General features: G+C 37.3%; 1 protein-coding gene across 11 annotated transcripts in view; it reads right to left on the bottom strand.

Annotated features, from left to right (window-relative positions):
* Nucleotides 1–12,863, bottom strand: part of CDC27 (cell division cycle 27) — a 73,907-nt gene that overhangs the window by 42,967 nt on the left and 18,077 nt on the right. For 7 of the 11 annotated variants that reach the window (XM_017549270.2, XM_017549265.2, XM_037745978.1 and 4 more), the window contains exons 3-4: nt 10,555–10,702; nt 8,521–8,646 (exon numbers count right to left, since the gene is read on the bottom strand). In XM_017549270.2, the coding sequence (XP_017404759.1) occupies nt 8,521–8,646; nt 10,555–10,702 (274 nt within the window). The remainder of the gene's footprint in view (nt 1–8,520; nt 8,647–10,554; nt 10,703–12,863) is intronic. The other 4 variants (XM_037745981.1, XM_017549271.2, XM_017549274.2 and 1 more) reach the window with 1 other exon arrangement.

Here is a 12,863-nt window from a genome sequence, read left to right as displayed (position 1 = left end):
AAAAAAAAAAAAAAAAAAAAAAAGTAAAATAAAAATAATAAATGAAAAATACAGTGAAATCTCATTGTTTGGGATCCTCAAGCTACAAATATGTCAATGACCATTTCTTCTATATTTTCTTCTTGTAGTTCCTAAGTAAAGCCATTCCATCAGTCCTCAGTCGCTTCTTTAGAAAATCTCTGGTGAGAATTCCTTCTACAGAGATGACAACTAAATCTACTTTTCTGACTTCAAACTTACCTTTCCTCAGCCGAATGGGTGGTTTCATCTAGGTTTACTTCCTTATCTAAAGCTTAGTAAATTCAAAATCAAGTTCAGCTTTTCTCCTGCAAATCTGTTCTATTTCTGTGTTTTAAGGAAACCGCTATTCTTACAAGTTCACAGACTCAAAAATCCTACTTAGGGATAGCACTGACTCCTCCTTCTTCTCTGACCTTCAATTCATAGCCAATCAGCAATGAAGCCATAATTCATGTATTTTCATTTTATTTCTGGCTTAAAGTTCCCTCTATTTTCACTGTTAGGATCCCTATTGCTTCTCATCTAAACCATCAATAGATCCCTAATTAATGTCTCACTTCTTCATCCTTCAATTCATGCTATTTAGGCCCCTTCTGTTTCATAATACTAACCACAGTCTGCCTATTTATCTTTTCACGCACTCTCTCTTGCAAGTGATTATAAGCTGTCTGAGAATGGAAAATTAGTCTTTTGTCATTTTTATACTACCTGTTTCCTATTTTGAAGTAGCCCTGTCCCCTTGCTTTGCTAGCAGAATGTAACATAAAACAGACACTTTTATTAATAATTTTTAAAGTTGCATTAGTGAACTGTATGAATTGTTTACATGGCCAGAAAGGAAGTAGACAAACATTGATTAATTTAAGCCAAGACAAAATAATCTATTAGGAGAAAAATATAATGGAAAAGTTAGAGGGTAATCCTTTGTGATGAAAAGTCTCATTTCCAATACTATTTAAAATTATATTTTCTTTCTACATTAGTGGGAAAAAAAATCCAAATTTGATAAGTTGGCAAGGCTGATTTTTATAATGAGCCATGATTTCATTAACAGACCATAAAACAGAAGAAATTTAAATCAAAATTAGTGTCTGCTAAGAGATTAGATACACACGTGGATAGATACACGTATAAATCATACAAGAGCTAACCAGGGAAGAAGTCTGGTGTGGAATTATAATAATCTAGCATGGGAGATTAAACTTCTAATTATTCGATAGGGAGATAAAAGGGGACAAAGATTTAAGAAAATTAAACTGCTAAAGTACTCTAAATTTAGATTGAAATTTTTATTAAAATTGAGTGATACAAAACCTAGCCAGAAGTTTCCTAAATAACTGGGGCAAAAAATATTATTTAAGTAGTATTGGGAAGAAATTAGTTAATTTAGGAACCAGACTTAGTATCAATTGCATGCTAAACATAGAAGTCTAATGTGCTGTAATAGATAAGAAGACTGAAAAATGTCTATACTGGAGATAGAAAAGAAAACCTAACACACCTTAGCTATAAAACCACATGTATGTACCTAGATTACTAGGTGCAATTCTGGCATATAATGGCTAAAATGAAAAGCCAGTATTGGGGCAGGGTTGTTCCACTTTTAATAATCTTGTAATCTTTACGATGAATAAAAATAACCCTTGGCTGGGTGCTGTGGCTCATGCCTGTAATCCTAGCACTTTGAAAGGCTGCGGTGGCAGGGCTGCTTAAGCTCAGAAGCTTAAGACCTTTTTGGAAAACATTGCGAGACCCCATATCTACTAAAACAAAAAAAAATATGAAAGAATCCACCCATATTCCTCTGAAGGAGAAAAATAAAACTTCCTTCTTCACATGTATGTATACATACACACACACATACCTTTCTGAGGACTTAACTGCATCTTTAAAAAACTTTATTAATGATTTTTCTTAAAATAATAATACACATATAGTTGAGTGACACATGACATTCTGTTCAATGACAAATCACATATGTGACAATAGTCCCATAAGACTATTTGTTTTTTTGAGATGGAGTTTCACTGTTGTTGCCCAGGCTGGAGTGCAATGGCGTGATCTCGGCTCACTGCAGCCTCCATTCGGCTCACTGCAACCTCCACCTCCCGGTTTTAAGCGATTCTCCTCCCTCAGCCTCCCAGCTAGTTGGAATTACAGCCGTCTGCCACCACACCTGGTTAATTTTTCTTTTTGGTATTTTTAGTAGAGATGGGGTTTCACCATGTTGGCCAGGCTGGTCTTGAACTCCTAACCTCAGGGGATCTGCCTGCTTTAGCCTCCCAAAATGCTGAGATTACAGGTGTGAGCCACTGCACCTGGCCCCCATAAGATTGTAATACCATATTTCTACTATACCTTTTCTTTGTTTAGATATACAAACATTTACCAGAGTTTAGGTAACATGCTGTACAGGTTTGTAGCCTTGGAGCAAAAGGTTATACCATGTAACCTAGGTGTGTAGTAGGTTACACCATCTAGGTTTGTGTATATGTACTTTATGATGTACGCAAATGACAAAATCACCGAAGGACATATTTCTCAGAACATATCCCCATCATAAAGTGATACAAGACTTTATAGCATATTTGTAATTTTAACTTTTTCTTTTTTTTTTTTGAGACGGAGTTTTGCTGTTGTTGCCCAGGCTGGAGTGCAATGGCACGATCTCGGCTCACCGCAACCTCCGCCTCCTGGGTTCAAGCAATTCTCCAGCCTCAGCCTCCCGAGTAGCTGGGACTACAGGCATGCACCATCATGCCCAGCTAATTTTTGTATTTTTAGTAGAGACGAGGTTTCACCTTGTTGACCAGGATGGTCTCGATCTCTTGACCTCATGATCTACCCGCCTCGGCCTCCCAAAGTGCTGGGATTACAGGCTTGAGCCACCGCGCCCGGCCTAATTTTAACTTTTTCTGTTTTTGAGACGGAGTCTCACTCTGTCACCAGGCTGGAGTGCAGTGGCATAATCTCAGCTCACCGCAACCTCTGCCTCTCCAGTTCAAGCGATTCCCCTGCCTCCTTCTCCTGAGTTGCTGGTACTACAGGCACGTGCCACCATGCCCAGCTAGTTTTTTGTATTTTAGTAGAGACGGGGTTTCACCATGTTGGCCAAAATCGTCTCCATCTCCTGACCTCGTGATCCGCCCACCTTAGCTTCCCAAAGTGCTGGGATTACAGGCGTGAGCCACCATGCCCAGCGACTTTATTTTTTAAAACTTTACATTAGAATAATTTTAGACTTACATAGAACTTGCAGAAATAGTACACAGTTCCCATGTACCCTACACCCAGCTTCCTCCAATAATATCTGACATAATCATAGTACAATTATCAAAACTAGGAAACTGACATTAGTATAAAACTGTAACCCAGGCTCAACACAGAGGCTCACACCTGTAATCCCAGCCCTTTTAGAGGCTGAAATCATGCCACTGCGCTCCAGCCTGGGTGACAGAATGAGACTCCGTCTCAAAAAAAAAAAGAAAAAAGAAAAAAGAAAAAAACCTGTAAACTAAACCACAGAGCTTATTTGAATTTTAGCAGTTTTTACAAGTGTATATAGAGAACATCATCACATTTACAAATTGGTATAACCACCACTACAATCAGAATATAAAACTGTTCCAATATCCCTAAGAAACCCTAAATAGTTACATTCTCCTAACTCTAACCTGAGAATCACTTATCTGTTCTCCTTCACTATAAGTCTGTTAGATTAATGTTATATAAATGGAATTATATATTTAAACTTTTGAAATTGGCTTTTTTCACTTGCCGTAATACTTGTAATCCATCCAGGTTACTATACATATCAATATAGTAGTTTGTTTCTCTTTATTGCTAAGTGGTCCAGCAGATGGACTACTTCATCTATTTACTTATTGAATTTGGGTTGTTTCCAGTTTTGGGCTTTTACAAATAAAGTTGCTATGAACTCTTATGTAAAGTATCACCTTACATTCCCTCCAGGAGTGTACAAGTAATCTTGCTGCACTGCATCCTCACCAGTGCTTGGTATTCTCAGCAGTTTTTATATTTAGCCATTCTAACAGGTATGTAGTGATATCTAATGGTGGCTTTTTCTTGCTTTCCTTAATGGCTAACGATTTAGAACATCTTTTCACCTGTTTATTTACCATCCATATATCCTCTTGGGTGAAAGATCTATTCAATTGTTTTGCTTATTTTCTAATTGAACTGATTTTTAAAGAGAATTCTTTATATAGTCTAGATACAATCTGTGTTTATGTGATTTGCAAATATTTTCTCCCAGGCCGTGGCTTGTATGTATTTTCTTAATGTCATTTGCAAAATAAACAGTTTTGATAAAATTTACCAATTTTTTCTTTTATGTACTGTCATTTGGGTGTTATGTTTAAGAACTCTTTACCTAACCCTAGGTCATAAAGATTTTCTTCTAAACGTTTTATAGTTTTCTTTTTTACATTTAGATCCATGATTCATTTGAGTTAAATTTTTAATAAGGTGTGAGGTTTTAAGTCAATTCTCATTTTTTCTGTCTATAAATATCCAGTTGCACTGGCACCATTATTTGTTAAAAAGGACATCATTCCTCCACTAAATTGTTTTTCACCTTTTTCAAAAGTCAACTGACCATTCAAGATCCTGTTTTCAATTATTTTGGGTATATTCCCAGAAATGGAATTCTATTTTTAATTTTCTGAGAAACTGATTTTTTTTTTTTACATATCACTAGATACATCTAATTTTCTAATTGTTTTTAAAGATTTTTGTGTACATATTCATAAGGGATACTGGCCTATAATTTTCTTTTTCAGAACAGTATTTGGTTTTGGAATCAAGAAAATGCTGACCTCTTGAGTAGGGGAGTATTTCTTGTTCTATTTTCTGGAAGAGATTGTGTAGCATTAGGGAAGAATTTTGACTACAAATTAAAGTTTCTTTCATAATTTTAGGATTACTCAGATTAACTTATTCAGATTTCTACTTCTTAGGTGAGTTTTGGTAGTGTGGTTTATTAAGAAATTGGTCAATTTCATCTAAGTTGTTAAATTCATGTGCATGGAGTTTTTAGCATACACATCCTTTCAATGTCCTCAGGGTGGGTAGGTATTCCTTCTTCCATTCCTGATATAAGTAATCGTGTTCTCTCTCTTTCTTTTTGGGGGTCAGTTTTGGCAGTTTTACCAATCTTTCCAAGGACCAGCTTTGGTTTCAATGATTTTCTCTATTGTTTTTCTGTTTTCAGTTCCACTGATTTCTACTTTTTATTATTTCCTTCTTTCTGTTTGCTTGGATTTACTGTGCTCTTCTTTTTCTAATTTCTTATGGTAGGAGCTTAGCGGAGTTGAAACTATTCTTTTATAACAAACATTTAGTGCTATAAATTTTGCTCTAACTTTAGCAACGTCACGTTTTTAATGTCATATTTATTATCCCTTTCATTCAGTTCAGTATTTTTAAAATCTCCTGTGAAACTTCCTCTTCAACCCATGAATTATTTATTTATTTCTGAGACGGAGTCTCACTCTGTTGCCCAGGTTGGAGTGCAGTGGCGTGATCTTGACTCACTGCAACGTCCGCCTCCCAGGTTCAAGCAATTCTCATGCCTCAGCCTCACAAGTACCTGGGATTACAGATGTGAGCCACTGTGCCTGGCCTCATGAATGATTTAGAAGTATGTGGTTCAATTTCCAAATGTTTTGAGATTTTCTTATCTATATGTCACTTTTTATCATCTAAAGCAAGTCTTTTAGACAGAGTAGTATTTATAATACTTCATTTTAATTTTCTAAAAGTAAAAATATGGTGCTCTTTAGTAATATTTCTCCAACATTCCTTATTAAAACTTTGACAACTTTTTTCATAAATCGTCCACCCTCCAGTTTTTTACATCACTCCTCTCAAATAATTTGTAGTTTTCAAACATCTGTTTTCCTTTGGAAGTCACTCTATAGGTATGACATGTTGTCAAATTTTACTTTGTCTCTTTTTTGAGACAGTTTCACTCTTGTTGCCCAGGCTGGAGTGCAATGGCGTGATCCCAGGTCACAGCCTCTGCCTCCTGGGTTCCCAAAGTGCTGAGGTTATAGGCGTGAGCCACTGTGCCCGGCCAAATTTTACTTTCTCTATCAAGTCTTTCCCAGTTACCATTACCCCTCTTTTTAACCAGGTAGGACTGATTATTTTCTCATTTGAACAATAAACTGCTCAAATTTTATTGCAGAACTTTTTTTTGAGACGGAGTTTCGCTCTTGTTACCCAGGCTGGAGTGCAATGGCGCGATCTCGGCTCACCACAACCTCCGCCTCCTGGGTTCAGGCAATTCTCCTGCCTCAGCCTCCTGAGTAGCTGGGATTACAGGCACGCACCACCATGCCCAGCTAATGTTTTGTATTTTTAGTAGAGACGGGGTTTCACCATGTTGACCAGGATGGTCTCGATCTCTTGACCTCGTGATCCACCCGCCTCGGCCTCCCCAAGTGCTGGGATTACAGGCGTGAGCCACCGCGCCCGGCAGAACTTTTAATTCGATAATAAAAACTAACTCTGAGCGTGGAAAAAGCAACATTTTGTTTGTTCCTATTCTCTCTCAATAATAACAATCATCAACACATAAGATTTCTGTGACCAAATGTGTGGTTTTTTTCCCCCAAAACACACCAAGCACCAAACACCAGCTGAATGTCCACTAATTCAATTCTGACACCATCTACCTGCAGACAGTCTCAAATCCCACAAGTTAAGGCTCAGTCTTCAAGACTAACCTGCCCCACCTTTAGACACCAGTCACAAGTCTGGGCCTTCAGAACTTCTGATCAACTAGCAATAAATTGGGATTCCTACAACCCTCTACTTAGGTTTGATGAATTTGCTAGAGCAGTTGACTTATTATAAAGGATATTACAAAGGATACAAATGAAGAGTACACAGGACAAGGTATGGGGAAAGGAGGGTGTGGAGTTTCCATGGCCTCTTGAGGCAAGCAACCTGCCAGGAACCTCCATGTGTTCAGTTTTCTGCAAGCTTTCTGAACCCTGTGGTTTTGAGTTTTTATGGAGGCTTCATTACTTAGGCATTACTGATTAAACCACTGGCTGTTGGTGATAATCTTATCACCAATCTAATGGTGGAACTTAATTTTCACCTCCTCTCACCTCCTGGGAGGCTGGGGCATGGGTACGAACAGTCCCAACCCTCTAATCCTCCCTTGGTCTTTTGCTGCCAGCCCCAATCCTGAAGCTAACCTAGGGAATGCTGACTACTAGTCAACGTGTTTGCATACCAAAAGGTATCACTGCAGAGTTTCTAAGTGTATTTGAGGAAATTAGGTCAAAGACCAAATATATATGGTTCACTATATCACACTTAAAAACTTTTGTTTACTGTTTCTCTTCTACTTTATTATAAACCTTTGAGGGTGGAGACTCTCAGTCATTTATCTTTATATTCCCAGTGCCAAGTGTTTAGCTATAATGGAAATGAATATCAAAGTTTCTTGAATAAATGACAAAAATAATCATAGTTACATGAACTAAATTCATTATTCTGAGTCCTTAAGGTAAATGAATACATTGATATTATGTCTTTGCTGACTCCTGTTCACACGAGTGGTGTTAATGGCTAAACATACCTGTTATACCTGAAAATGCCCCCAAATTTAGTAATACAATTTATTCTGTTCAAAAACACATTTTCAAGGTTTTAAAAAATAACCACTATTCAAGCTAGCCTCAATTTATCTTAAAATAGATACTATCCTAGTAGTTTAGACAAGCAGTCCTCAGTCACTTCTCTCACAGGGAGACATCTTCTCCCACAGATGACATGTACACATGTGACGCATTCATACTGGAAGAGTTACCTGTTCTTCTTCGCCTCCACCTCCCAAAGTTTTGAGATTGTAGGCGTGAGACAATGGATCTGGCTATCTTTTCTTCTATTTCCTCAGTGGATCACGTACTCTTTTCATCCAAGGTAAAAAAAAAACCAACATGGGGCTGGGCACGGTGGCTCATGCCTGTAATCCTAGCACTTTGGGAGGCCAAGGAGGGTCAATCACCTGAGGTCAGGAGTTCAAGACCAGCCTGCCCAACATAGTGAAACCCCTTCTCTACCAAAAATACAAAAACTAGCTGGGCGTGCTGGAGGGTACCTGTAATCCCAGCAATTTGGGAGGCGGAGGTTGCAGTGAACTGAGATCATGCCATTGCACTCCAGCCTGGGCGACAAGAGCGAAACTCCATCTCATAAAAAAACAAACAAACAAACAAACAAAAAAAACCTAACGTGTTAGGCAGGGCTGCTATAACTATTATCAGTAAGGCTAAGTGGAAAGTACAAAATTAGATTAACATATCTACTATTTTACAGGTTTAATAAAGTCAGAGAATCAGATTATGTACTACTTAGCCAAGTACTATTTGATAAACACCCATTAACATAGGTTTTTTAAACTATAAAACATTCTTGTATGGAAATGCCTTTCTGATAGTTTGGATCATTCTTACTTACCAATACACATGTCCCAACAATGAAAGAGTAAAGCAAGCTGAATCACCAAACTCAGTAACAATATCATCATGGCTTTTCTGCTTATTAAACACTCCACCGGATAAGATCTGTTCCCCTTCTGCAAGCCTTTAAAATACAAATTGAAAGATTTTTAAAAACCAATATAAAAAGCAGTTCATGTAAACATATTCTTCATTACCAAAGTGCATTAAATGATGGAGACATAAATTTTCTTGCTTTCTTTTTTCTCTTTCTCTCTTTCTTTCCCTCCCTTCCTCTCTCCCCATCTCTCTATTTCTTTAAAGAGTCAGGGTCTTGCTTTGTTACCCAGGCTAGAATGCAGTAATGCAGTCACAGCTCACTATGGCCTCAAATTCCTGGACTCAAGTGATCCTCTTGCATCAGCCTTGTGAGTAGCTGGGACTACAGGTGCACACCACCACACCCAGCTAATATTTAAATTTTTTGTAGAGACAGGGCAGGGTCTCACTATGTTGACCAGGCTGGTTTCAAACTCTTGGGCTCATGCAATCCTCTCATGTTGGCCTCCCAAAGTGTTGGAATCACAAGCATGAGACACTGCACCTGGCCAATTTGTTTCTTCTAAAAAAAAAAAAAAAAAAAATTTTTTTTTTTTTTTAAATTAGAATAGTGGCAAACACATATTTAGAATCATTTGGGAGGCTGGAAATTTATGATCTTAAAATTTCGCTTTTACCTTTAAAAACAGAATCAGTTACATTTAGTGTATGTACAAATCCAGTCTGAGCAACATATTCATTACTCACGTAAGAAGGAACAGAAGATAATTATTATATTATGGGAGAAAATATAAATGGTTCTTCATTAACAAACATGGTGGTCCTTCTTCCTTAAAATAGAAATGTATATGCAAATGAAACAAGACTAACATATGTTAATTAAAAATTGCATACTTAGGCCAGGCACAGTGGCTCACGCCTGTAACTCCAGCACTGTGGGAGGCCGAGGTGGGAGGATGGCTTGAACCCAAGAATTCAAAACCAGCCTGAGCAAAATAGTGAGACCCCATCTCCACAAAAAAATAAGAAAATTAGCTGGCTGTAGTGACACGTGTCTACAGCTCCAGCTACATGGGAGGCTGAGGTGGGAGGATCGCTTAGATCCAGATGGAGGCTGCAGTGAGCCATGATCACTCTGCTACACTCCAGTCTGGGCAACAGAGCAGGACCCTTTCTCTAAAAAAAAGAAAAAAAAAAAAGGAACTGGCAAATTACATAAGAAAGTAGATTATTAAGAATTCAACATTAGGAACATTGAAATTTAAAAATAATTCAAGAACAAATGTCTCAGAAATTTCAGAAATTTTGGCTAGCTTTAATTAAAAAGTCAGTCACTGGACAGATTGCATAGTTATTGATCAGTCTATGGTGAGACTTACTTGTATCTTCCCCTTGTAAACTTACAAGCCAATTATACATAAAGGCTTTTACAAATATTTAATACCATTTACACATGTGACCATTTAGCTCCTTTTACCATTATTCCATCTCTTACAGTACAGAAAAGAATTTAACAGAACATAATTATCTGTATCTCTAAATACATCCAAATTTGGTATAGGGACAGCTGACTTGGCTTAATTGTAATGTGCAAAAGATGTACTCAATAAAATGATCTTGAAAGGAAACTATACAATCACCTAAACACAGGGGAGTATTAATCTCAAGTGAACTGGAGAGTTTTCAGGCTTATTCAAACTGGTCTAACACTGAAAGCAAAGAAAACAAAATATTTGTGATCATTTAAGAAACCAATTAGAATTAGTTATAACTTAAGTTTCTCCAGAGTTAAACTCTATTATTTATTACCATAACAATGAAATCTCCATAATATAAATAATGCCAGAGGCAACAGTATAAACATTTACTGAAATAGATGAACAAGAGGGAAAAGAGGGAAGAAAGGGAATCAGAGTTTACCATCAAAAGAATTTTATCGAAAATTCAACAGTGTAAGTAAAATAAAATAGCTAAAACATATTTTAAAACTTACTTGCTGAGATCAACACAACATTTTGCAAGCAGGTATTTGCATTGCGGTGTAGTACAACTGTGTCCTTTCAACAGTCTATATGCTTTATATGCCTTTCCTGAGCGGTAATAACAGGTTGCCAGTAAAAACAAGGCTTCTTCTGAGTGTACTAAAAACAGACATTTTTAAAAAAGGCTATTGTTCAGTATATTGAATGATAATCAGTTTATCATGCAATAAATAAATTTAGCAAAAAAAAAAAATTAGGCAAATTAGGCATGCTATTTTAACACAAAACAATTACTTATTAATTCAAATTTGAATTGTGGAGAAACAGTTTGCTTATAGCAAAGTTAGTTCCTTAGCTCTCGATTACTTTTCTTTCTAAGAAACCAAGGAAATAATACAATGAAGACAATCATGGTATTCTCTGTAAATACTTAAGAAAAGCAAACATATATACAAATATCTCTGCCTTTAAACAGACTACCAGTAAAGGATCTTGTTTTTAGATAGTATTTTTCTAATAAATCTTTTGGGAGAAGTCAAATTTCATTAGTAAGAGAAACCTGAGCATAAATAAATCTAATTACCAGTATGAAATAATTTTTACATTTAAAAAAGACCGGATTGAAAAAAAACCACTTGTTTTGCTTTAACATCAAATATACATTAAATTATATTTAAGATATTAAATTATATTTAAGATAAAAAATTATAAATTGTGAATGCTCACACCATTTTAACATTCAGTTGACAGACTTGTATAGTAACAATAATTAAATTACATTACAGTGGCAAGACCTGAGTTATCTATCAATCTGTCCCTCTTTTTTACATTATGAAATGCCCCCTGCCTTCTTTCTTTTTTTTTTTTTTTTTTGAGACGGAGTTTCGCTCTTGTTACCCAGGCTGGAGGGCAATGGCGCGATCTCGGCTCACCGCAACCTCCGCCTTCTGGGTTCAGGCAATTCTCCTGCCTCAGCCTCCTGAGTAGCTGGGATTACAGGCACGCGCCACCATGCCCAGCTAATTTTTTGTAGTTTTAGTAGAGACGGGGTTTCACCGTGTTGACCAGGATGGTCTCGATCTCTTAACCTCGTGATCCACCTGCCTTGGCCTCCCAAAGTGCTGGGATTACAGGCGTGAGCCACCGCGCCCGGCCAGCCCCCTGCCTTCTTAATACAATGTGGCATTTTTCACCCTTATTTATTCTATGTCTCTACCAAACTGATCATCACTTCACTTCTATCCCCACAATCCAGATGAGGGTCTACAGAGGCAACAACAAAGGGGACAGAAAGAGGTAAAATCGCAAAACTGTGCTTCTTAAAATGGTTTATGAAATAATCCCAGTGAGCTGAAGGATCTTCTAAGCCAGTGGTTCTCAAAGTATGGACCTTATACCAGTATCAGCATGACTTGGAAACTTGCTAGAAATGAAAATTGTTGTGCCCTATCTCATACCCACTAAATTAGTAATCCTGAAAGTAGGAACCAGCAATCTACGTGGTTAACAAACTCTTCAGGTGATTCTGTGGCATTCTCAAGCTTGAGAACCACTGTTGAAAGGTACAAGACAAACTTGTCACATCTTTTTTTTTTGAGACAGAGTTTCACTCTTGTTGCCCAGGCTGGAGTGTAATGGCTCAATCTCAGGTCACCACAACCTCCGCCTCCTGGGTTCAAGCGATTCTGCTGTCCCAGCCTTCCGAGTAGCTGGGATTATAGGCATGGGCCACCACACCTGGCTAATTTTGTATTTTCAGTAGAGACAGGGATTCTCCATGTTGGTCAAGCTGGTCTTGACCTCCGGACCTCAGGTGATCCACCTACCTTGGCCTCCCAAAGTGCTGGGATTATAGCTGTGAGCCACCATGCCCAGCTACACATCTTTTAAAATAGTTAACATCATTCTAAGATTTTGGATAAAAAAGTAATTTGAAATTTTATTTCTAAGTTTCTGTCACAGATATGTGCAGGCAAAGGCCAACAGAACTCTTCTTCTCTAGCCCATCTTATGGTTTTTCATGAAACTACAGTGTAAAAAAATAAATAGTAAATAAGAAATTTTGGCACGTGTGTTAATGAGATGTATAGTAGTATTAGAGCTGCAGGTGTGAAAAAAAAAGAATGGGGTGCTCATTGCCATAGGAATAAATTATTAATTTTACTGACCTACAACTTCTCATTTATATAAATTTGCAGGGTACAGTGGCTCATGCCTGTAATCCCAGCACTTTGAAAGGCCGAGGCTGGTGGGTCACCTGAATTCAAGATCAACTTGGCCAACATGGTTAAACCCCTACTAAAAATACAAAAAAAAAAAA

Source organism: Cebus imitator, unplaced genomic scaffold (assembly GCF_001604975.1).
Source record: "Cebus imitator isolate Cc_AM_T3 unplaced genomic scaffold, Cebus_imitator-1.0 Scaffold217, whole genome shotgun sequence".
Classification (NCBI taxonomy): domain Eukaryota; kingdom Metazoa; phylum Chordata; class Mammalia; order Primates; family Cebidae; genus Cebus; species Cebus imitator.
This window is presented reverse-complemented; position numbering and strand designations above follow the sequence as displayed.